This window comes from Scardinius erythrophthalmus, assembly GCF_964197995.2.
Source record: "Scardinius erythrophthalmus genome assembly, chromosome: 20".
Classification (NCBI taxonomy): Eukaryota; Metazoa; Chordata; class Actinopteri; order Cypriniformes; family Leuciscidae; genus Scardinius; species Scardinius erythrophthalmus.
In genome coordinates, this window is record NC_138240.1 from 14,878,070 (window position 1) to 14,904,589 (window position 26,520).

The 26,520-nt window shown below is 37.8% G+C and overlaps 2 protein-coding genes across 2 annotated transcripts in view; both read left to right on the plus strand.

The window, feature by feature from the left end:
• The window catches only part of LOC308680409 (cadherin EGF LAG seven-pass G-type receptor 3-like), a gene marked incomplete at both ends in the record, with an annotated part of 34,017 nt that extends 8,360 nt beyond the window's left edge, over positions 1 to 25,657 (plus strand). The window contains 29 exons of the mRNA XM_081348536.1: positions 7 to 145; positions 682 to 807; positions 951 to 1,120; positions 1,891 to 2,076; positions 2,321 to 2,431; positions 3,133 to 3,301; positions 5,163 to 5,304; positions 6,251 to 6,371; positions 9,971 to 10,154; positions 10,246 to 10,347; positions 10,428 to 10,522; positions 11,299 to 11,508; positions 11,619 to 11,802; positions 12,674 to 12,823; positions 12,901 to 13,081; positions 13,180 to 13,347; positions 14,578 to 14,704; positions 14,904 to 15,110; positions 18,739 to 18,913; positions 18,989 to 19,101; positions 19,240 to 19,319; positions 20,002 to 20,128; positions 20,271 to 20,390; positions 20,520 to 20,617; positions 22,441 to 22,532; positions 22,715 to 22,888; positions 23,017 to 23,205; positions 24,141 to 25,008; positions 25,630 to 25,657. Of these exons, the coding sequence (XP_081204662.1) occupies positions 7 to 145; positions 682 to 807; positions 951 to 1,120; positions 1,891 to 2,076; positions 2,321 to 2,431; positions 3,133 to 3,301; positions 5,163 to 5,304; positions 6,251 to 6,371; positions 9,971 to 10,154; positions 10,246 to 10,347; positions 10,428 to 10,522; positions 11,299 to 11,508; positions 11,619 to 11,802; positions 12,674 to 12,823; positions 12,901 to 13,081; positions 13,180 to 13,347; positions 14,578 to 14,704; positions 14,904 to 15,110; positions 18,739 to 18,913; positions 18,989 to 19,101; positions 19,240 to 19,319; positions 20,002 to 20,128; positions 20,271 to 20,390; positions 20,520 to 20,617; positions 22,441 to 22,532; positions 22,715 to 22,888; positions 23,017 to 23,205; positions 24,141 to 25,008; positions 25,630 to 25,657 (4,836 nt within the window). The remainder of the gene's footprint in view (positions 1 to 6; positions 146 to 681; positions 808 to 950; positions 1,121 to 1,890; positions 2,077 to 2,320; positions 2,432 to 3,132; positions 3,302 to 5,162; positions 5,305 to 6,250; positions 6,372 to 9,970; positions 10,155 to 10,245; positions 10,348 to 10,427; positions 10,523 to 11,298; positions 11,509 to 11,618; positions 11,803 to 12,673; positions 12,824 to 12,900; positions 13,082 to 13,179; positions 13,348 to 14,577; positions 14,705 to 14,903; positions 15,111 to 18,738; positions 18,914 to 18,988; positions 19,102 to 19,239; positions 19,320 to 20,001; positions 20,129 to 20,270; positions 20,391 to 20,519; positions 20,618 to 22,440; positions 22,533 to 22,714; positions 22,889 to 23,016; positions 23,206 to 24,140; positions 25,009 to 25,629) is intronic.
• Positions 1 to 26,520, plus strand: part of prkar2aa (protein kinase, cAMP-dependent, regulatory, type II, alpha A) — a 118,695-nt gene that overhangs the window by 13,188 nt on the left and 78,987 nt on the right. The window lies entirely within an intron of this gene.

Here is a 26,520-nt window from a genome sequence, read left to right on the forward strand (position 1 = left end):
CCGTTGTTTTTGGGTGGAGTTCCTAACCTGCCTGAGAATTTCCCGTTTGGTACAAGAGAGTTTATTGGCTGCATGAAAGACCTGCACATTGATAACAGACCAGTGGACATGGCAGGATTCATCGCTAATAATGGCACTTTACCTGGTGTGTGTGCATTATGTGATAATAGTGACGTTCTGTATCTCTGTAATGACATCAACATACACTACCGTTCAAAAGTTTGGGATTCCACAAAAGTATTAAGCAGCACAGCTGTTATTTACATTGATAATAATAAGAATGTTTCTTGAGCACCAAATCAGCATTTTATAATGATTTCTGAAGAATCATGTGACACTCAAGACTGGAGTAATGACTACTGAAAATTCATCACAGAAATAAATTACATTTTAAAATATATTAAAATAGAGAACAGTTATTTTAAATTGTAATATTTCACAATATGACTATTTTTACTGTATTTTTGAACAAAGAAATGCATCCCTGATGGGCATAAGAAACTTATTTCAAAAACATAAAAAATCTCATCACCCCCTAAACCTTTGTACGGTAGTGTATACTTCCTTTTGTGAGCGTTTGTGGTCATTTTTGGCCTGTTATTGTCTGCTGTCATGGTGATTGTGCTGTAACTGTAACTGATTGGCTGCAGCATTTGTGATGTAATGCTCTGTCTTTATTAGGTTGCAGTGCCAAATTGCCTTTCTGTAAATCAAACCCGTGCCAGAATGGCGGCACATGTCGGGTGAGCTGGGAGACGTATTCCTGTGACTGCCCTGTTGGATTTGGAGGGAAGGACTGCAGCTTAGGTGAGACCTACATAAATGATTTCTCTGTTGATCTTTAAGTGAATCTTAAATCAGGATGGCATTATCAAACAGGAACTATTACTAAATGTTAATGTCATGATGGCATTGCTTATGATGGTAATGTTGGAATGATTCTTCCACAGTGATGTCCCACCCCCATCATTTCCTTGGAAGCAGTGTACTGTGGTGGGACCTGAAGAATGAAGTCACCATCACCACACCCTGGTACATGGGGCTGGTGTTCCGCACCAGATCAAGAGAGGGAGTTCTCCTGCAGGCTCAAGCTGGACAGTACACCAACTTGATTTTTCAGGTATACTCACTTATAGAAATGCATGCAGAAAGGAAAAGAAAACAACTAGAAAAGCTTTAACCCCTTCCTTCATATTTTAAGTTTACAGTTAAATGTTTGTCCACCAAACATATTTTAATTTTGATTTTAAATTCATTCTTTAAGTTTGCATTTACATATTTAAATTTGACTTAAAATTAAGATTTTAATCAAATTTAATATCAAAATTATCTGTAATAACCCAACTGTCTTATTTTAACAGGATTCACATTAAATAATCTAATTGTTAGAAGGAGGTTAAAAACTTTATTTTAATTCAGTTGTAGTTGTAGTTTCTTAATGTGTTTAGCTACTATTTTTTCATAAGCATTTCATTTTAATTTAAATAAAACAATGGAAGAAATATTCATTAAAGGCAAACACTAAGTAAAATCAAAGGATTGAATCCTCCATGAATTATGAACCAAGCTTTTCCTGTGGTATTCTGATGCTCTCTGGCAATAAGGGAAAACCTGGCCTTGTTTGCCTTCAAATATTCCAAGAAGTGTCTTAATTCATTAAGAGCCTGATGAAAGAAAAACAATATCTGTTACAGGGTAGGAAACAAACATTTTCACTAGAAGCACAGTGTTAATTGCATAAAATTAGCTTGACTTCCCATAGCACTTTGAAGTAGACAATTCTGCGTCAAACTACAAAGGCTCCGGATACTTTAGCTGATCAAATATAACTTGCATATCCTATGCAAATAATAAAGGAAATTGAGAAATCAAGTATGTGTCTGATTCCAGGTGGTTTCTGGTCAATTGGTGTTTTCTGTGGCACGGGGTTCGACTCGGCCGGTCAGGTTGAGACTGGATCAGGTTCAGGTGTGTGATGGACGCTGGCATGACCTACAGCTCGAGCTCCGTGATGTCAGGAGCGGCAGAGAGACTCGATATATTGCTACAGTACGACTGGACTTTGGACTGTATCAGGTACACACAAACACATACACCCACCCATAAGTGGTCCGCTAACCCCTATTATGTCGCTGATCCCATGTTTAATCCCGTGTTGTAATCCATAATCTGGAATTCTGGAATATCAGATCAGGCACAGATCACTAGTCTAGTGATTAAAGACTGAAATACATGCGATGTCACTAAAATTGACTAACTTAATCTCACTTTATTTCCATCTCTTTCTCTGCCTCTCTTCAAATCTCTCTCTCTGCCACAGGGAACAGTTATTGTTGGGAATGAGATTAATGGTGTAAAGGTGAAGCACCTGCATGTGGGTGGAGTTTTAGGGTCAGGAGAGGTGCAAAATGGGATACGTGGCTGTATTCAGGTTCGTCATTTTTGCAGTCTGTTTTTATAACCTGATATAACCTCAACTGTGCTCATCGCACTTCTGTAACCTTCTTTAATGTATGAATTATTGGTAAATTCCCATTTATAGTTATTATTATAATTATTGTCATTTTATTGGAAACTAAGGATGTTAATTTTAGTAATGGATTATTTATTTAGCTAATGTCAAATGTTGTATCTATTTGATCAGAAATACAGTAAAATTTCTAATATTGAGAAATATTATTAAATAGTATTATATAACTTTTTTATTTTATGTCATTTTCTACTTTAGTTTTCAATTTAAACTATTTTAAAATCTAATTAATTCCTGTGATGGCAAAGCTGAATTTTCATTAGCTATTACTCTAGTCTTATTTTTATTCTAGTCTTATTTCTTATTATTATTATTATCTTTTTTTTCTGGTATTTTTGATGAATATAAAGTTCAAAAGAACAGCATTCATTTGAAATGGAAATCTTTTGTTAAAATGATAAAGGTCTTTACTTTTGCTTTTGATCAATTCAATGCATCCTTGCTGTATAAGAGTATTGTTTTCTTGTAAACAACTTTTGAACGGTAATGTATCTGATTTGAAGGGTTTGATGTTTCTAAATGTATTAAACATTTTTTGAGAAGTTATTATTTTGGGTGTATATTTATGTCTGTGTGCTGAAAGTTCTGGCATGTGTCCTCAGGGGGTGCGTTTTGGGGTGCGTCCTGATTCCCCTGCATTACCCCACCCTTCCAAAACCATCAAAGTGGAGACTGGCTGTAATGTTGGAAACCCATGTAACACATCCCCTTGTCCTGCCCACAGCCAATGCACAGATGAATGGGATCGACACACCTGTATTTGTGAACCAGGTAAGATATGAGTTAGGATTGTTGAATGCAAAACGTACAGAATGAAAATGTTTCAAGATAGACCACTAGTGAATATCTATGTTCCATTTTTAAAATGTAATGCAATTCTTCACTACAGTTTATATAACCAGAATAAGAATTTGCAGAATTGTACTTTATTTTTTTAAATCATTCACTATCCTAAAACTTAGTTTATTTCTAGGTTTAAGTTTTTGAATCACATATTTTCAATGTGGTGTTAGGTGCCTGCATATATAATATGTATTAATAATACATTGAGAATATCAGTGGTTTCTATACTAACAGTCTGATAGTTCACCCATACACAGAGTAAAAAAATATACATTTTCAAGATCTGCCTGTGTTTGTATGAGCTCCCATCATGTCTAAATGAAGATACAGACTCGTTCACTTCATTATTATGCTGTTAGAGTTGCATCAGCCCAGTGATATTAATAATGCTGTGCAGAAAAAGAAATCAAAGACTCCCCTCATAAACTCTGAATTAATTTCTCAGACCCCCTCCTGGTAGAGCAAACCCCCACACACACACACACACACACACACACACACACACACACACACACACACACACACACACACACACACACACACACACACACACACACACACACACGCATAATAAGAGTGCCTAAATTTAATAGCAGAAATATCTCTCATTCTTGCTCTGTTGTTTGTTAGATTCCCATACGTAATTTAACATTCTTAATATGTCTATGCACTGCAGTGTGCTAGTGCTAGAATAAAGTCACTTTTTCTGAGGGCTTTATTGTAATCCCATAGTGACTTCCATATCATTCAAAGCAATGGAAAGCTTCACCAGAAGAGCATATGGTTGTATTTCTGCATTCCATTTCTGATGAGCTTTTCTTCATTCGTCTTAATAGGGTTTGCACACACTTCTATACAGTAGTTCAAACATCTCTCTGCTGAAAGAGAGAGAGAGAGAGAGAGAGAGAGAGAGAGATAGAGAGAGAGAGAGAGAGAGAGAGAGAGAGAGAGAGAGAGAGAGAGGAGGAGGTTATTGTGTCTTTTGATCAGTTGTTGTGCAGATAAAGGCTTTTCTATATAACTCTGGTGAAGATAAGATCAAGGCTGTGCTGTTTTATTTGTTGTTTTGAGTCGAGAGTGAAATACTTTCTGTCCATTCTGCTCCTACCTGTTTTATGCCTTCAAATAAATATGTATGTGAAGGTTTTTTTTCCTCAAGTTTATTTAGCTGTAGATTTCATTGGGGCATATGTAGAATTTTTATTAACATAACATTACTACATTTACTAACATTATCCCTATGGATTTGTTTGCTGCTGAGCCTTAAAGTGATGTGACACGAGTAACAGCATAAGCTGAGGGTTTGCTGCATCCAATATATTTGGCACTGCATCATCCTGCATTACATTGTTGTATGTTCACAAAACATTTCACTCTGAAGCATGCCGCTCATAGTGTCATGGTTGAATTGATGTGATCAGTCATAAAGTTGTGCAACAAAAAATTTTTTGGAGTTTACTTTCAATGAATGATCTTTTGAGCACCAAAAGTGTTTTTAGACATCTCCCTCCATCTGCCATTAATCTGTCAAACAGATGTCACTAACAAACAGTGCTGTCCCAAACTCACGCCATTGGTTGAGCCAACTGATAGCAGTCACAGTGATCATACTTTTCAGTGAAATAAACATATGAATAGCTTACTTACACTGTCTCTGCATTTTAAGCTGAGACAGTACTTTAATATAGAAAAAATTACACGCCTAATCTTTAAATATCAATGATACTTGAGGTTTGTGTTGCAACAGCTTTTTTTCTTCAACTTTTCCAACTTTTCTTTTCAAATACAGGATTCTATGGTAAAAGTTGTATGGATGCATGTCAGCTGAACCCATGTGAGAATCAAGCAAAGTGTCACAGGAAGCCCAGCTCCTCTCACGGATATATCTGTGACTGTGAGGACAGTCACTACGGACAGTACTGCCAACACAGGTACACATTCATACACACCAAAACCATGCGTAATTACATGAGCACAAATACACACTAACACACACGTCACTACTTGGATTCACTTCATGCACTGAGAAAATAACTATTTTCGTAAACATTGTTTTTGTCCTGTTGCCCAGTAACTATTTCTAAACATACAAGGCAAAATTAGTTAAGGTTTTTTTTTCCCACCTTGTTTTAAGCAGAAATGTAGCCAAATTTAGCATGATTTATACTTAAAAAAATGCCAATGGGTTAATGGACATACATTTACATCAAGATAATATTTTCTGAAAACAAATCTTTTTATCTTAACAGTTTTGCTTTTTCAAGAAAATGTAAGGCTGATTTTGATGGGAAACAAGAGAAAAATACTGAAAAGGATTTCTGCCAAGTTCTTCCTCTGTCCTTTAGCCCAGTTACTCTTATTCTGATCTGTAATCTCTAATAAGTTGACAAGCAAATGTACCAGTAAGATAATCAGTGAGAGATGGACAAAGACTATAGATGCATTCACATTTACGGCCGAATTTGTGTGCATGTGTGAGAGTTTTTTTTTTTGTTTTTTTTGTCACACTAATCCAGTGTTCAAGCTTATCCAAAAGGCTGGATGTGTATTACGGGTAGGTTTGTGTTCATGTTAATGATGCATTTGTTCTGCTTAGCCGCATGTATGCGTGTGTGCTTAAGGTTTGATGCCTTTGAACGGATGAACGGATGACTTAAGTTTGCCGACAGACTGTGACTCATGTGACCCTAAATCAACCCATGCCTCAAACACACACACGCTCAGCCAAATCCTTCACAACAGCGGCAATCTCATCTGCTCTCTTTTATCTGTCGGCTCCATCTCTCTCTATCTCGGTGTCACGCTGGCTCGCTCTCTGTGTCTGATCTGCCCTAGATACATAGGTATTTGATCAAATCTAACTGCGTCTGTTTGTAGGATCGAGCAGCAATGTCCTCGTGGTTGGTGGGGCAGCCCGACATGTGGACCCTGCCACTGTGAAGCAAGTAAAGGCTTTGACACAGACTGCAATAAGACCACTGGCCACTGCCACTGCAAGGTATACACAAATAAATAGTTAACCTAAAAAATATGATCACAGATTGACATAATAAGATGGACATGTACACTACGGTTAAAAAATGTGGGGTTGGTAAGACTTTTTAATGCATTTGTTTGATCAAAAATACAGTAAAACCATTTAAAATAACTGTTTTCTGTTTTAAGATTGCTTAGTTATGGACACTTAATATTCTGTAATATTATTGATCTGCCTGTACGGAGACTATTGGAATGATAACTGAACAAACCTGAAGACAACACTGTTTTCTACAGAGCTGCTTTATAACTAAATTGAACTAAATTGAACTCATTTCATATTTGATGATCTTTACATATTTACTTAATCATTACTTTCCTGTTTATCCCTGTGAAACTGCTTTGAAACAATCTCTATTGTATAAAGCGCTATTTAAATTAGGTGACTTTATATATTTTTAAAGGGTTACTTCAGGATTCCCCCTGATATTCCCCCTCATATCCCCCTGAGAGGAGAGATTTATGTATTTTTTGTCTGGAAAAAATCCTCCGATGACGCAAAAATCGTCATTTTGCGTCATCGGAGGATTTTCTGTCCAGAGGCTAAAGACTACAGCCAGTAGATGGCGTTGTTCCGCATGTTTTCAGCCCGCCCATACAGGGTGGGATCTCACTCACAGAATGTACACCAGTGACGTGCGGTGATGTCTTAAAGAGGCTAGGCACTGAGTTATGAAAGCCAGATTACCTGATTTATTGTTTAGGCTAATAATACATAATAACAGTAAACGTTACGCACAAGCGCGGCATATCAAGAAATGTACAAATCAGGATGTATCTCTCTCTCTCTCTGTCACACACACACGTCTCACACACACACACACACACACACATACACGCACGTCACACACACACAAGCGCAGCACACAGGCACACACCGGTAACAGTAGTTTATGTCCACTCCAGCATTAGAATGCAACCATTATTAATCCTTATTGTTGGATTTCTTATTATTGTCCAGTAATATCTCGATTTTAATTGGTCCATGTCTGATATGTTACGGAGATGTTACGGGCATACCATATTTACGTCCAAAGGCACAGCAGAGTTGTGCTTTTTTACGTACATGTTAAAGAATACAGGATCGAAGTGCGCATGCGCAACATGGGTTTTTCGCTTGCCGTCTGCAATGAATGGACAGTAAAAGCACTGCTTATTCTACGATTTGTTTTTTATTTGATTATGCGTAACTGCTACATTTGTCATCATAACACACATATTGCATATATAAATCACAAGAATAAACAGTAAAAATACAAATACAAGTTTATTATTTAATAAACAATTTTATTTTTGAATTTTGGCAGGGTAGGCAGTGCCTAGTTTGCCTACCCAGACCGCACATCACTGATGTACACAGTATCAGCCGTCTTTCTTTGGAAGCTAAGCTTGTAGGCTCTTGTTCTGTGGAGAAAGCTGAATAATAGGAGAAAGCTGAGTAAGTAGGGGTTACCATCTTCCTTTTCCCGGACTTGTCCGGCGGGCGAGACTGTTAAAAATGTCCGGGATTCGGCTTTTGCGTTCTGCGGTCGCCATTCATTGTTTACATGCACACCTCTCGTTTCAATCTAACTGAATTAATTCCGATTGGTGAATCTGACTGTAGTGTTTACATGAACGCTAAACAAGTGATCGGTTGATGTGCGCTTTACCCTTGCTAAGAAAATTTCCGCTCCTCCGTGAGAGATACGAGACCGGCGCGTCTCAGTAATGACGCCACCGGTGTAGCAGTCGATTCTGTTCCCTATCGGAATTCCTGTTCCCTTTACGCAATCATACTACAAATCCTCTATGCACAAATCATGCATAGTTGTCGAGTTACCATGCGTACCATCAGAACTGAATACGAGCAAGAGGCTCAAATGGATGTACGGGAAGCGAAAAGGTTAAAAAAGGATTGTATGTTTTCCCGAAATTTAAGCGTTTTTAATTGTTTTTATTTTTATTTTTTATTAGAAGCGAGTTTTTCCCCCATCTGTCAATTCAATCCAGATTATTTCTTTTCAAATTTAAAACGTTATTACAGATTATAATGTAATGTTTATTAAGGCTTTGATTTATTAAGGTTTATTAAGGCTTTGGCGCATGCGCTGTCAGCAGACACGGCTCGTTCAGGGGGAACAGGAATTCCGGGAGGGAACAGAATCGACTGCTACACCGGCCTCGCGCCGTTCTCCCGCGGCCGTCAGCCTCGTCCTGCTGGCCTCAGTAAACATGATGAATGGCGACTGTAGAACGCAAAAGCCGAATCCCGGACATTTTGGGTCTCTAAATCCCTGGCAAACTCATCACTTACTTAGGCTAGCCTTGTTGTTTTCAACTGTGCTCTCTAACCGGTAGGCGTGGCCTCCTAAGGCAGCGAAGCAAGTGCATTCTGGGAGTTGTTGTCTTTCATCCACATATTAAGCCAAAAATACATTTTCTGGCTTTTCTCAGTCTAGAAAGCTCCAAATTCAAAAATTTCTCCACATTTCTTCTACTTAAATGACCTATTTTAAATGCACATTCATCTTCCCAGAGGTGAAGTATCCCTTTAAGTGTTTGAACAGTGTTATTCTTAAATAGTCTTGTACCTGTGTGTGAAGACGCAGCAGCACACACACCAGGCATGGAATCATCTCTCTAAGACTTTTAATCCAGATTTTGGCCCCTAATAATGTAAGAAAAGATGTCTACTATCTTAGATTCCTAAACCTTCTTAGGGATGCACAAGACTACTCTATACACACTCCATAAGAACACGCCATACTTTCTCAGGATCAGCTGTCACTGACGTGAAAGCTTCAACAACCAGCAGCTTCATAAACATGCTGAGTGTTATTCTCCTCAGAGAGCACTTCATGTCCCTGTTCTTCTCAGAGTTTCAGGGGAGTGAAAGCAGACTTTCTCAGGATCAGCCTGTGGTGAATTTTCAGTGTGTATTTTTGCAGTTGAGCTTTTAAACACACACAGTTTACATTTAATTGACACGTTCCTTTTTTTGGTGCGATTTGCATTACCAAATAAACGAAAATTCGTAGAGTATTCACAAACACTCCTTTTGCCATTATGTACAGATAATACCTTCCAGTTCTGTTCTTTAAATAGGACTATAGTCAAAAACAAACATGTATTTTAAATATGAACAGTACTTCTGAGTTGGTACTATTTTTAGGAGTAAATGCCTACTACATACAGTATTGCTGGTCAGGGAAGTGTTAATTGGTTTGTGTGTGTGTTTAAGTGTAATTAAGGGTTTAGAGATGTGTGTTACTTCACTCTGGGGTGCTATATTAAAGCATTACTCACCCTTACGCTGTACTGCATCACGTTTTTCATTATCCGTGCATTACACTCCAATCCCAAAGGAAAACATGAACACGCACAATCTTATAAGGTTTTTGAAATATATAGTTAAACCTTTTTTTATTATTATTCTAGCTATTATGTTTAAAACATGCATGTCGATATTTTTCATTGTGTTATAATTACTATGGTTTGTGATTTCAATAAAAAAAAAAAAATTATCAGTTCATATTGTGTAAATGCACGTGTTCATATGGATGTTTTTGTGTGTATCAGGAGTTTCATTACCGACGGCGGGGCAGTGACGTCTGCCTGCCATGTGACTGCTACCCAGTGGGCTCCTTTTCTAGGTCGTGTGATCCTGAGAGCGGCCAGTGCCAGTGCCGACCAGGCGTGATTGGCCAACAGTGCAACATGTGTGACAATCCGTTTGCTGAGGTCACACAGACAGGCTGTGAAGGTACATACCCATCCATCCAACCAACCAACCAACCAGTAATGCCTCCTTGTAACAAATATTTGTTAATCATTTCCTCACCAACTTTTCTTAGTGATCTATGATGGTTGTCCTAAGACCATAACATCAGCAATCTGGTGGCCCAGAACAAAGTTCAACCTGCCTGCTGCTGTCCCTTGTCCAAAAGGATCAGTTGGTGAGCTTGTAGATTCATATCTGTGTCATATATCTTTTTTGAAGTCCATCTAATCCATCAGTCCATCTCTTTTTTTGAAGGAACTGCAATTCGGCACTGTGATGGAGAGAGAGGATGGCTGGACCCTGATCTGTACAACTGCACCTCTCCTCCTTTTGTGGAGCTAAACACAGCCGTGAGAAGCTATGATTTCACATTTATTTTCCATTTACTATAATAAGGGCTGTTTCACACCGTTTTTTTCTTCTTCCAGAAAATATAGATTTTTTTTAAGTTATAATATTGAAAAATATGTCGGAATGTGTGAATATTAAAATTCTATATAATTGCCAATTTTTGTTTTGATCTTGGGGCTCATATCTAATAAATGGTTGATATTAAAGTTCTACACTATTTTTCATTTTAAAAATGAATTTAGGCAGCATGAAATTATAATGTGCTGTATGAAAAATACACACTGATTTTGATTTGATTTTCTAAAGATTGCTTTTAACAATCTCAATAAATTCTTAGTTTTTTTTAAAGATTTATTTTAACTGAGTGTAACTTTTGATTAAGGCAAAGCTCATTTAAATATAAAAATAGCATGCACTATTATTAATGTCCAATATCTAACTGATATGGTACCTACATTTTATGCATCCCTAATATATATTTGAATGAAGCCAAGTTATAAATATGTTTATTAGGATCTGGTCTTTGAGAATAATTACAAACACATGTCCAATATATTTATATAACATCTACAAATCATTAATCTACATGAACTGAATCAAAACTCAAAAGTGTTGCTGAAACGTTTTAATCGTCATAAATGAATTTAATACCCATAGCTCATGCATGAAACAGAGCTAAGGTCCATTACTTTCTTACAGTGAAGCATACAGTATTGGAGCTGCTTTTCTACATTATTTTACCATTTTTTCAATGTGTGTGTGTGTGTGTGTGTAGCTGGAGGCCTTAGAGAGAAATGAGACAGAACTCAGCACCATCATTGAGAAGAAACTGGCCCATCAGCTTCGTGATGTCACAGAGGCAACAACCCGTCTCTATGGCAATGACCTTCAGATAGCCGAGCGGCTGTTGTCTCGCCTCTTGACCTTTGAGAGCCTCCAGTCAGGCTTTGGGTTGACAGCCACTCAGGATGCACATTTCAATGAGGTGTGCGTTACCTTAGGGAACCGATTTGAGATTCAAATTTTCAGATAAGTAAGACTAGTTGATTAACATCTCGTTCTGTTCTGTCTCTCACACTGCGTCTCTATCTGCAGAATGTGTTACGAGGCTGTAGTGTTTTGTTGGGTCCGGCCAGCGCTGCGTTGTGGAGAGGTCAAAGTTCAGGTCAGAGCGGAGCGGCGGGATTGGCCGATCTGTTGGAGCAGTACTCCCGCATACTTGCCCAGAACATGAAACAGACCTACCTCAATCCTGTCGCACTCGTCGCCTCAAACATCGGTCAGCATTAATGCACAACAAACACATACACTTACATTCAATAGTTTGGGGTTCATTTTTCTTTTGAAAGAAATTAACACTATTCAGCAAGGACACATTAAATTAATCAAAAGTGACATTAAAGACATTTATAATGTAGATTTCTATTTCAAATAAATGCTGTTTTTTAACAATAAGTGTAATTTTGATAATAATAGTAAGTATTACTTGAGCACCAAATCAGCATGTTAGCATTATTTCTGGTTTTGAGGGAGTGAAAAGAGCCGGGTCAGTTTAAAATTCGCATTTGACCTCTCTGAAAATTGGTTTCAGATCAAATGTTTTTTTTTTCTTGAAATACACAAAATGTTTTTCACTGAATTTACAATATTTAAAGCATTTCTGTTAATTTTTTTATTGGTGAAGGAATCTTTCAATTTTGAAAGTTTCAAGACCAACAAAGAAGATATATATATAACATTGGGAAAATCGAAAAGATTTTAACGATAGAGCGGACTACATGTATAAAAACAGATATTAAATATTAATCCCCATTTTTTACTGTTAAAATGATATTGTTAATACATTTCATTTAATCATTAAATGATTTGTTGATCATTTTACGGAGATGGACATAATACTTTAAATGATGTGTGAAAAGCATTTCAAATCTGGAGGACAGAGAGGCTTAGTCAGCTGATGGTGAGAAAAAGTAAATATCGGAAATATTCTGTCATGTGCAGTGTGAGCTAAAGCTGAGAAAGATCAATGTGAGACTAACACCTGCACTGTGCAACTACGGTATGATCTGCAGAAACTGCAACTGCAGCACTACAGAGAGATCTATTAAAAGGATCCAGTAGTTCACACAGTGTGTGTTTGTGTGTTACAGTCATGACTCTGGATCGTGTTGACAACCACACACATGTGCGGCGGCGGTTTCCACGGTATCACAGTACTCTGTTCCGAGGTCAAGCGCTTTGGGATGCACACACACATGTTGTGCTGCCCCCTACTGCACTAGTGCCACAACGCAACATCTGTAAGTCACATTCACACTCTCCAGTCTTTAAGTTCACTTAAAAGGCTTAAAACTATTGAGCAATACTTTGTGTTTAGTGTCAGCTCCCTCTCCTGCTGGCCCTGTAAACCTGTTGGCCAATCAGACGCTAGAAGCGACGGCAGCACGACGTTCTTTGTCACTACAAGAGGCGCCTGTCTCCATTGTCATCCTCCTCATCTATCGAAGCCTGGGGGCCGCACTTCCTCCTAAATACCACACGGACCGTCGCGGCGTCAGGTTAGAAAGGGTCTAAATTAAAGATCACTTCAGAGTCAGATAATGTGTATGTATGTGGGTGTGATCATCTTTCTAACCATGTTTGTGCATCTCTGCAGGTTACCCAGACACCCTGTGTTGAACTCGCCTGTAGTGAGTGTGTCTGTGTATAATAACCAGACCTTCGTGGACGGTTTTCTCGACACTCCAGTCTTGCTGGAGTTTCGTCTTCTGGAGACCAGCAACCGCAGCAAACCGCTGTGTGTGCAGTGGAATCACAGCAGCTCGTGAGTCTGTGTTTACTGTCCTTATTTACTCAATTTTATGTCTCAAGAACAAATAAAACCACTATTTGACACAAAATCGGCTGACCAAATCATTAAATTGCATTATACATGCATTAAACTACCGGTCAAAAGTTTGGATTAATTATGATTTTTTTAATTAGAGGGTTAGTTCACCCCAAAAAATTTAATTATCTCATAATTTACTCACCCTCAAGCCATCCTTATGTGTATGTGTATCCTTTCTTCTTTCAACCAAACACAATCAGAGTTTTATTAAAAAATACCCTAGCTCTTCCAAGCTTTATAAGGGGAGTGAATAGTAACGATTTTGAAGCCCAAAAAAGCCCATTCATCATAAAAGTAATCCATATGGCTCCAGGGGGTTATTAAAGGCCTTCTGAAGCGAAGCGATTAGTTTATGTAAGAAAAATATAATAAACAATAAAATAGAATAGAAAAAAACGTACGCATGACATTTCGCTTTAAAAATTCTCGTTTTAGATTTCTAATTAGTGACCGGTGTTTTGTTTTGCCCTATCCTCTGCGCTTCCACGTCTTCAACCGGAAGCCAGTGATTCTAGTTTATAAAGTTATAATTATGGATATTTTTCTTACAAAAATGCACTGCTTAGCTTCAGAAGGCCTTTTTTATCCCCTTAAAATCTCAGTTACTATTCACTCCCATTATAAAGCTTGGAGGAGCCAGGATATTTTTTAATATAACTGAGTAAATTATGAGGTAATTTTAATTATGGGGTGAACTAACCCTTTAATATGCTAATCTGGTGATCAAATTGGTGATCAATTATAAATATATATATTTATTTATTTATTTATTTTTTACTTTTGTGGAAACCCTGATACATTTCTTTCAGGATTCTTTGATGAATAGAAAGAATCAAAAGAACAGCATTTAATTAAATCTTTGTACATTATAAATGTCTTTACTGTCACTATTGCTCAATTTAATAGATCCTTGCTGAATAAAAGTATTAATTTCTATCTTATCCCTATCTTTTTCTATCTTATCCCAAACTTTTGAATGGTAATGCATCAAGGTTTCCACAAAAATATTAAGCAGCAAAACCCGTTTTAAACATTGACAATAATAAGAAATGTTTCTTGAGCAGCAAATCAGCATTTTAGAATGAAGGATCATGTGTATATTGCGTTTGTGTATATTGTTATTGTAAGGAATAAACGGTAAATACTCTGAACGTGTGTGTTCAGTGTATTAGCAGGAGGCTGCTGGACTGTGAGAGACTGTAGTGTGGTCTATCGGAACATGTCACATGTTCGCTGTCAGTGCCACAGACTGGGAACCTTTGGAGTCCTTATGGACAGCTCACAGAGAGAGGTACAGTACACACACACAGAAATATCAAGGCCACATAACTACTAAACAGCTCTTCTTCACAAAAAGATTCACATTTTCCATGTTTTTCAAGAATACAATACTACATAGCAACAGGATGTTCCATAGTGACAATCTCCTTCAGCACAATCATCACTGCTAAAATATATTTTCCTTCTCTCTCTCTCTCTTTGTTAAGCAGCAGTTAGAGGGTGACCTGGAGACCCTCGCCATAGTAACGTACTCCTCGCTCTCAGTTTCCATGGCGGCGTTGTTGCTAACAGTGGTGGTTTTATCGTGCCTGAGGGGACTGAAATCAAACACACGAAGCATTCATTCCAACATGGCTGCCGCTACTCTACTTTCCCACCTCACATACCTGCTGGGCATCAACCAGACGGAACAACAGGTCAGAGAAGAGAGATGTCTGTGTGTGTCTGCATCTAAATGTGGGTTGGTGAGACAGACAAAGAAACTTTGGGTGGGCTCGAACACATATAACCGTCAAAAAACACAGTCTGTGTAGTCTCCTTTGTGCTGAATGTACTTTGTTATTTGTAGATTGAAACAATCAATCAATTATATATAAATAAACTGGTCAAAAGAGACAGTAAAGAATTTTATAATGTTACAAATCTTTTTTATATAGTAAATAAATTATGTTCTTTGGAAATTTCTATTCAACAAAGAATCATAGAAAAACGTATCATGGTTTCCACAAAAATATTAAGCAGCACAACTGTGATAATATGATCAACATTGATAATAATAATACATTATATATATATATATATATATATATATATATACATACATACATACATACATATATATAAAAAATGTATTATATATATATGTATGTATGTATGTATATATTTATAATGGATATCAGCATAATAATGTTCATTCAGACTGTTTGAATCAAAAATCACAAATTTGATATGAATATACACGGTATAATATTTATATCAAATTTGTGATTTTTGATTCAAATAGTTTGAATATATATATATATATATATATATATATATATATATATATATAATATATATATATATATAATTGTTCTTTGTTTTAAAATACCAAGGTCTTTTGGAGCCCACTTACACTTTACATTTTACAGCTTTTATAAAGCCAAGTGTAACAGCAGGTATTAAAATCATGAATAGTTCAGTATCAGGATGGTTGTCAGGATAAAGTACTAGGCAGCTTGAATATGATTTGTCATTCAGAATCCGACATTACAGCCATTCGCGCAATATGGTTCAAAAACCACTTACACCACACAGTGAGTTGGGAAACTGACGTTTTTAAACACTTTTTCTGACACAGACACTCTTTCTGTGTCTCTCGTCCTCAGACAGACACTCACACATTCTATCTCTTTCTAAAGCTGTTTAACACCATTTTTTTAACAGTCATTATTCTCTAGAGTGCAAACCACTCACACTAAAAGCCTGTTACTGCTGAGTTCATTAATTTCAACTGCTGGGCTGGGATGTGGTTGTGTATCTGTGATAGAGTATGTGTTCATTCATTATTCATCTTCTCTCTCAGACTATGACTTTGCTTGCGTGTATTGATTTTAGACCTCATATTCTCTCTCTTTTTGGACATGTAGCAGAGAGTATTCAGTAAATGATGGGAATGGGATTAAGAACTGTTTTGAGCTGGATGTGAACTCACAACACCTGACTGAGCACCTCGTGAGAACACATGTGCCAACCACTAGGCCAAGGGTTTTCAAACCAGTCCTGGAGGACTGCACATTCTGTATGTCTCCATTATCTGACATACCCTTATCAGATGTGTTATATGAGGGAGACATCCAAAATGTGGACATGTTTGAAAACCCCTGCTGCAATAGTCAACTCAATGATTATTTTCTCTGTGCTGTACTCTGACTATGTATTGAATTATCATCAGTATGTACAACTCCATGTTTTCAGAATAGCCCACTTTTATCAGACCAAGGACCCCTTCATTCGTGAGAGTACAGAAATAGAGTTGCAGTGGCGAGATCATTGAATTTTTGCTCTCGACAGACAACTTTGATTTGCTACAATGCTCAGCGCTGCAACATTTTATGCAATTGGAGTAAATCTAAATATAATGCTGTAATCAACACTTCTCACAACGAGTTAATCTCGACAACTGTAATTGTAAATGATGTTTTTCAAAAGAGTTCCTCATATGCAAAGATATTACCCAATCACAGTATGTTTACATTAAAGTCTTAAAGGTCCCATGACATGAAATTTTCACTTTCTGAGGTTTTTTAACATTAATATGAGTTCCCCTAGCCTGTATATGGTCCCCAAGTTTCTAGAAATTTCAATCGGTGTAAATCGAGCTTTTGCTATCTTTCTCTGCCTTTGAGAAAATGGAAGCTCAATCGCGCTGATCTTGAATCTCCTCCTTGTGACGTTATAAGGAGGAATGTTACCTCCCCTGTCTCTGCTTTGCCCGCCCAGAGAATATTTTCCGCCCATGAGAAAATGAGCTAGGAAGGAAGTAGGAACGCGCGTGCGCGATTTTAGTTTGTCCACGAAAGATATCATCATGGCATTTGAGCGAGCGAAGCATAATAATTGCTCAATAATTGGATGTACAAATGAACACCGAAGGGTTAATACAGAGCTGGGCTTGCTGAACGTCTGAAACTAAAGTCTGGATCACTCTCTTTGGCTCAGCTACACACCTCGGAACAGTAAGTCAACTAATGATATAAGTGTGTTGTGTTGCTTTACTGTTTATGTTTGCCTAGACTGTTACACGTAGAATGTGGCTGTAACATTAGCTATGCAGTTTATGTGTGTGAATACACACACTGTAACGCGAGTGTTGTACACTTCTTTGTTATTTGGATAACCGTTTTCCTGTTGGTTATATGGCGCGCGCGATATCCGCATTTCAAGATCGCAGAGCTTGATGATGTAATTGTAATAAGATAAATTACAGATGTTACAGATCTCTCATGAAAAGGCAACAGTAGGCTAGCGTTAGCTACATGATAATAACGGTAAACCATCCGAATAAAGTACCGTATCCAGACATAATATTTTAAACTAACCATTCGGAAATGTCCTGCTGGAACCGCTGAGTTGTTGCTTCTCCATCCGGATCAGATTCTGGGTCAAACTGAAATGCTTGAACGACTGCGTGTCTTTGTGCCATTGCTATATCCAACGTTAACATGCACGGACCGGTACCGTTGCGCAAGATGGTCAAGGCCACACCCACCCTCCACCTTACGCCGCCTTTCTCCTCCTCATTAGTATTTAAAGCTACAGACACCGAAACGGCCCGTCTGAAGGAAGCTCATTCTGGGACTGGCTTGTAGTGGCTATAATTCTGCACCGAGACTGAATTTTTGAAAAGAGATTTCAGATACAGTACTAGGGACCACTAAGGCCTATATTAAAGCCTACAAAAAATAGCATGTCATGGGACCTTTAAGGGAGATATGCCCATTTAAAAGTCAGCATGAAACGAAGGTTGCGATAGTCTTTTCGTCCCTATTCTGACGTATATCTGATTGAAATGGCTTCTTGAACAAGAAAAAATGTTGGGCGGGACCACTGATCTATATAAATGACATTTATATAGATCAATGGGCGGGACTTGGTTTTGTCCTTGAGGAATAGATTATATGGTTGGATCATTCTGGTTTTCTATTGGTTAATTTCATGTGAGTGACAGGTTGTCCCGCCCTCACATCAGTAAACACTTCATCAGAGAAGAGATGTTGCTGCAAGAGGGAGGGGAAGTCATTTTGATTAAAGAGTATGAGGGCACATGAATAAATAAAGCAAAAAAGATTTGTATTCGTAATAAACACAGCAAACAATATTCCATTAAAAAAAAGATATGTCAATTTTGATTTCATGGTGACTTTAAATCAGAAGGCTAAAATCAGTGTAGAAAATGTAATGCATATTATAATTTTTGAAGCCCTTTATCAAGTATATATTCATCCAATATGCTGTTTTATATTCTCTTTTTACTAACTAGTTTATTGTCTCTGTTTGGTGCAGTTCCTGTGCACAGTGGTTGCAATTCTGCTCCATTACTTCTTCATGTCAACGTTTGCGTGGCTGTTTGTGGAAGCTCTGCATATTTACCGCATGCAGACAGAAGTGAGAAACATCAACTATGGAGCCATGAGATTCTACTATGCTATTGGCTGGGGAGTCCCTGCTATCATTACAGGTATGAACAGACACATACACACACAAATGTATGCTTTTACATAGCTATGTTCTGTGACATGTATGTGTGCTGCAGGGCTGGCAGTCGGGTTGGATCCAGAGGGGTATGGCAACCCAGATTTCTGCTGGATCTCCATGTACGATAAGCTCATGTGGAGCTTTGCGGGACCAGTTAGCGTCGTCATACTGGTATTGTGCTCTTCTGTGTGTCTATGTGTGTTGTTTGTGCCATATAAAGGATCTCGTCTTTTTATTTCTCTCTCTGTGTGTTTTGGATGTATGTGGTACAGCAATGATGGTCTTAATTGGCAACTCTCTGTTTTACAGATGAATGGTGGGATGTTTTTAATGGTCCTGCGTATGACATGCAACCCCACTCAGAAGGAGATAAAAAAGCTGCCTGTGATGTAAGTCCAACATGCATGTATTCAGGAACATTCAAAATGGAATGTGGGACAGAGGACATTATAAAATTAGCTGACTTAAAGGGTTAGTTCACCCAAAAATGAAAATTATCCCATAATTTACTCACCTTCAAGCCATCCTAGATGTATATGACTTTCTTCTTTCAGCCAAACACAACTGAGAAAATAAAGCCCAAAAAAGCGGGCTTCGCTTCAGAAGGCCTTTATTAACCCCCTGTATGGATTACTTTTATGATGGATGGATGCGCTTTTTTGGGGCTTCAAAATCTGAGGAACTATTCACTCCCATTATAAATCTTGGAAGAGCCAGGATATTTGTAATAAAACTCAGATTGTATTTGGCTGAAAGAAGAAAGTCATATACATCTATACAATCAAATCTCTAAAAATAATTATTTTATATTGTGTTAATATAATATTTAATAAAAAATAAATAATAATAATAATTATAAAAAAAACTATTATTATTGCTTTTGTTGTTTATTTTCCTGAAATTGTAATGATGCAATTGTAATAACAATTGTTAAAATGGTAGTTTCTTCCTTGCATATGTTTCTATCTGCAATTCATTAGTGTCAAACTTGTTTTTAGCTGAATTAATGCTTTTCATCTCTTTATTCTATATTAATTCCTTTTATTCTATTTCTCTCTCTCTCTCTCTCAGTTCTACTATCCGCAGTGCCTTCCTCCTGTTATTGTTGAGTTCTTGTGTTTGGTTGTTTGGTCTTATGGCTGTTAATAACAGTGTCCTGGCGTTCCACTACCTGTTCATTGTCCTCTGTTGCGTACAGGTAAGTGTGTGTACTGGCTCTTACACATCTTTTTCTTTTGTGTGTGTGCTTGAGTTTGTCATTGTCATTTTTAGCCGTAAACTTGGATAATTGCGTCCTATGTAATGTATTATAATGTTCTTCTCCTACTCGCTTGTCTCAGGGTTTGGCTGTACTGTTGGTTTTTACTCTCCTGAACTCAGAGGTGCAGGAGGCCTGGAAACTGGCCTGTCTGGGCAAGAAAAGCCCCAGTGAAGAACCTCAAAGACCTCCACAGATTACTGTTAGTGAACATAAACACATATATTAACATATGACCCCCGCTCCATGCACAGTTACACACACACCCCTATATTTGAACCCATGGAGTGAAAATAAGCATGTGGATTTGTAACCTGCTCTATGTGTGCAGGGCCAAAACCCGTTCAACAGCGCCTCCCTGCTGGAACAGAGCGGATTACACCGGATCACACTCGGAACTTCAACCATCTCATCGGTCAGCAGTGCAAGGTCTGTCAACCCATCAATTTTAGATTCAATATTCTTATTTGTTTTACAAATTTTAAAACAAAGAAGGATTATGATATAAAAGGAATAACATGGTAACACTTTACAATAAGGTTCAGTTTGTTAACATTAGTTAATGCATTAGGTCTCATTAACTATGTTAACTATTAAAAGTGGTAAAATGTAATATGTTATATGTGAATTCATAAATTAATTGTTAATTCATGTAAATTTAATTATTGAATTTGAATGTAAACAAATTCATTATTTTATTCAGCACTGTCAAAAGTGACAGTAAAGACTTACATTGTTACAGAAAAAAAATCTATTTTAAAGGTCCCGTTCTATGCCCCTTTTCACAAGATGTAAAATAAGTCTCTGATGTCCCCAGAGTGTGTATGTGAAGTTTGAGCTCAAAATACCCAACAGATCATTTTTTACAGCATGTTTAAATCATTTTTTACAGCATGTAATGACATTTTTTGGGGCTCAGAAAAACGAGCCGTTTCAGTGTGTCCCCTTTAAATGCAAATGAGCTGCTGCTGGACGACACAGGGGGCGGAGCTTCATGAGCTCGTGCTCAGTCTGTCAGGAAAAATTCATCTCACGGAATGATGATAATATCAGAAACTCTCAGTAACGGCGTTCATTTCGAGTCGGACAATAATGCCTACAGAGTCAGATTGCTGTATAGAGATGAAACAGGTATAGTTTAGTAGTTTAATTACGGTTATTATAACGTATTTGTCATCTGCTTGTAGGCTATGTATCCATTATTTATTAATAGCCTACAAGTCTGCTGTCTGAATGATGATCAAACATATACTGATGAGTTTAATAAAGTTTATTGTACATCACACAAAAGATGAAGCGTCAGTTTTACTTCAGAAAATCACCGTAAGAGCTGAGTAAACACAGTAGGCTAAGTTATAAGAAGTGCGCAAGTAGCCAGTAGAGTTGAGGGAGCATTCCTGTGGGCGGAGGTTAGTCAAGAAACGGTTCTGGTGATGTCACTAATGCAGGATGTAGAGGGGTGTAGTCCAATCGAGCCGTTTTTTGTAGTCAACTTCTGTTAAATAAAATATCTCGCTTGGCATTGAACTTTGAGCTTTATAATTTTACAGATATTATTTATGCTCTAACAGCAACATTACACACTAACTAAAGTTTGAAACATGGAATCGCATGCAACGGGACCTTTAACTTTCTATTCATCAAAGAATCTAAAAAAAAAAAAAAAAAAAAAAAAAAAACAATGTATGGTGGTTTCCACAAAAATATAAAGCAGGATAACATTCAGCATTGAAAATAATACAATATGTTTCTCTGCAAATCAGCATATTAGAATGATTTCTGAAGGATCATGTGACACTGAAGATTGGAGTAATGAGGCTGAAAATTCAGATTTGCCATCAAATGAATAAGTTACATTTTAAAATATATTAAGATAGAAAACAGTTATTTCACAATATACACAATATTACTGTTTTAATGTTCTTTTTGATTACATAAGAGACTTAGTTCAAAAACATTTAAAAAAAATCTTACTGACCTCAAACTTTTAAATGGTAGTGTAATTTGTAATAAATAATGCAAATTAAAAGAATTTTCACTACTAGTTTCAGGCTTTTGGACCTCACTAAATAAGACAATTTTATAATTCAAAATTATAAATAACTGTAGATTATATATCACTATTTTAGTATTTTACAGTGTACATTATTGTACATTGTATTCTGAATTGTGAAAATGTAAAAAATGTGTATGCATCTGTATGTAACAAACTGAAAGCTCAAAAGCTGATGTATTATTTATGTTTTTGACAGGGAGAATCTCTTGGCACGGCAGACTCTAGAACACAATCTTGCTCACACAGGGGCCACTGACCTGGACGTTGCAATGTTCCACCGCAACGGAGGTACACTAACACACAATAACCTGCATGCATGTACGTATTCACACGCACAACACTTACACACTTCTTAACTGCTCGCTATTCATTCTTTATTCGCTAGTGGCCATGCCTTGTGACAAATCTCTGTCAGAATTAGTGACATTATCTCTTCTTCTTTCATTGCTCTTACTCTGTCTGTCTGTCAGGTGAAGACTCAGACTCGGATTCTGATCTCTCTCTGGAGGAGGAGAGGAGTTTGTCCATCCCGTCATCGGAGAGCGAGGACAACGTGCGCCTGCGTGGACGCATCCAGCGACGCTTCAAACGGACTGGTCATAGTGAACGTTTACTCACAGAGCCCTCCCACAACGGTGGAAAAGGTACTGATATCATTGTTGCAGATGCCTATATTATTATTGATAGTGAAGCCAAAGGAGTGCAGAACATTAGTTTCATTCTTAGTTTCATGATGCCCAACTGTTAGTGTATGGAACTGTTTATGTGTCAGATCTGGATGGCAATGACCTGCTCTCCTATTGGCCAGCGCTGGAAGGCTGTGAGGCGCACTCTCTGCAGAAATGGGGCTCAGAGCGCCGCCTAGGGGGCGACTACAGCAAGGACGCAGCTAATAACAACCAGCCAGATGCAGCGCTGACCAGCGGAGATGAGAATGGGCTCACACACAGACACCGCAAGGGTGAGGCACACGTTCATCCGAGATGTTATCCAGTATTGGCCAATACCCATTCATGATGATATTTAATTTTGCATGCTCATTTGACCTATTTTTATATTCAGATTACCATCTGCCCTCATCTGATGTACACTTAAAGTTAATTTTAAAAACTTAAAAAATCTTTAAAAGCTATGGGCCTATGTCAGAGTTATTGTTATATGTCAGAGTTATTATAGTTAACTCAAACTGAAACCATGAAAAAACAAACAACAAAAAAAAGAATTAAATTAAAATATATAAAAAAACTTAAAATGAGTAAGGTTGCCTGGAATTAAATAAAAAAAAGTTAATGTAGTTTCACTTGATATACCGAAATAAAATGTATTAAAAAGTATATAGACATTACAAAAACGAATAAAAAGGGCAAAAACGCACTAAAATAACTAATAACTAATTAATTAATAAATTAATAAAACTTTAACTAAAATTAAAATCAAAAATGGAAACCAATTCAAAATGTTAATAATTGTATCTCAATGATACTAAAAAACACTTTGATTTTAGACATTTATTTACAAAAATTAAACCTTTTTTTATTTATCAGCTTATTTCCCCTAGATTACCTTTCTGTCATCTAACACTTACTTAAAATTAATCTTAAAATGTATTAACACTTTTAAATGTACACTTTAGCAAATCTCAGAATGAATATCCATTTTCCATACTGTACATTATAATGTTGTGATGTCTAAATTCACTTGTAGAATTTAAAATGACAGATTTTAGCTTTTAGTGTTTGCAATATTTTTAATTTATTGAAAAAATAATAATAATGGTATTTTAATTTTCAATATTTTAGAATAAAATAGTTATAGGCTTACTGTTATCAGCCAGAATTTCTACATCGATAGAAAGCTTAGAAAGCCGTACTAAAGCCCTCTGCATCCATTTCTCAGGAATCCTGAAGAATCGTCTGGGCTGCCCTCCTGCTCTGCAGGGCCTGTCTGCCGTGGGTCGCGCTCCCAGCGAGATGTCTTGGTACAGGACCTCCACGTTGGGTCACAGAGGCGTCCCAGCTGCCTCCTACGGTCGGATGTACTCTGGTACCGGCTCACTGTCCCAACCCGCTTCCCGATACTCTTCCCGAGAACACCTGGATTCACTTGCGCGACGACAGCGCTCCCGTGAAAACCTCGACCTGTTGCCGCGGCGACGCGAACTTGGTGCTGAACACCTGGGTGGGTCCAGAGAGAGGCTGGGCCCTGTTCACAGTATCCATGCCTCCAGGGAGGACCTGGTGGGCAGGGGTGGTATGGTGGGTTTAATGGGGGCAGAGGGTTCATTGAGTGGATCGAGAACACAGCTCAACACCCTAACGAGGCAACAGGCCTCTCGGGAGCACCTCGGAGGGGCTCTCATGAGCAGTCGGTCACGGGAGCAGTTGGAGTCTAACGGTGGAGCGCAGCCCTGCAGGGAGTGGCTGAGAACCCTGCCGCCCCGTCAGCTCTCACACCCCGAACCGCACCCACCCTCCTCACCCCCTCCGCCGATCACAGAGGAACCCCAAGAATCCCTGCCCTCGCGCCGCGGTCGCCTAGACTCCGCCCCACCATGTAGGTACCCGTCATCTGCAGCTGCACCCGGAGCCCCATCCAGTCGCCCACCCTCTAGTGAACACCTGGATATCCTCTCCTCCATACTCGCCTCCTTCAGCTCCTCTGTCTTAACCCCGCCCCCTAACCCTGCCTCAGCTGGCCCTTCCCCTTCCCCGCCTCCTCTCTCTGCAACCTCTCAGAGCGTCTCTGAAGTGTCACCTGACTCTGAGTAAGTCCAGCCCATTTTTTTGTCTCACTGTGCGTCCGTTTATATTCCACATTGTTTTATGGTCATCCTTGGTTCTGTTCTCATAAAACTGATTAGTTCTCTCCTGGTAATGATATGAAGATGCAACTTTGTTTGCTGTAAACTGAAAATTCTATCATCATCTACCCATTCTCACACTTCAAAACACTCATATGACTTTTTCCCCGTGAAACACAAAAGGAGCTATTTACAAAATGTCAACTAACAAAATTTAATTATTTAATAATCTCATTCTAATTTAGATATTTATTTGTATTTAAAGAACATAAATTAATAATAATAAGTTAATAATAATTTTTAAGTGAGTTATTTTTAAGGTAGTTATTTACAAGTGATCAGCATGAAAAATGCTATAAAATAAAATATTAAAACATTTAAAATGTTATAAATATATATATGAAATAATAATGTGTGTGTATATATAATGAAAAAAAATTATATATATACAGTATATATATATATATATACATACATACACGGTATCTCACCTAGGGGCACTAAGTGAGCTAGGACTGCCTCTGGTGCCCCCTAAAAAAATGTGTGTACATGACGTTGACATCTTTTACTTTTGTCTCTTTGTAGAGTTAACAGAAGTGACGGACAATCTTGATGATTCCTTCACAGCCCCATAATGCACCTATGCAGATGGGCTCAAGAGAATCACAGGACATAGCCAACCGGAGCAATCAGGACTCCCACTTCACCCTGGAAAGAGTTCAGGGCATGAGAGAGAAGTTGTTCATCAAGGGCTTGAGATATCACCCTCCTGAGAACAGACAGGAAATCAAACCAGAGGTGATGATTTCCATGATTTTCGTTTGTCCAAACTGCAAACCTCAGATTTCAGACCAACAGCTGAGAGGACTGGTCAGAGAGAAGGAGAGAGAGAGAGAGAAAAAAAACTGTACAGAACATTTTTATACTTTTGTATCTTTTTCATCAAAGAACAAAGAAGAAAATCTCTAGTGATGTTTTTGAAGATTGTGTGGATATGTGTTTAAGTGGGTAGGATCGAAAAAACATTTTCAAACCCATTCCGAGCCAAAACAGTCCCAAACATTCCCACTCCAATCTTAATATTCCAACATGTATTTATGCACCAAGCCACGCCCTCTGATAGACCGGGAGAGAGTCTACGAAGAAAAGGATTGGTCCACGTAAATGTGGAAGTTATTGGCCCAAACATGGGATTGGTGGGAAACTCCAGAGACAGTGATTGTAATCGTAAAGAATTATGAATCAGAAGATATGATTGGACCGTAATGATTGTCAATCAAGAGATTGTTTTCAGAAAGGGTGACTTGATTGGAAGATTTTAGGTTGCTCTAAACACACTTCTTTAACAAACTCCAACAAACTCATGCTTGTATGAGATGCCTAACCAATTTCAGAAGTATTTTTGACCAAACTGCTCTGAAATAATATTGAAGCATTTGTTGAAGTTTGTTGCAGCTGTGTGAAGAGACCTTTATT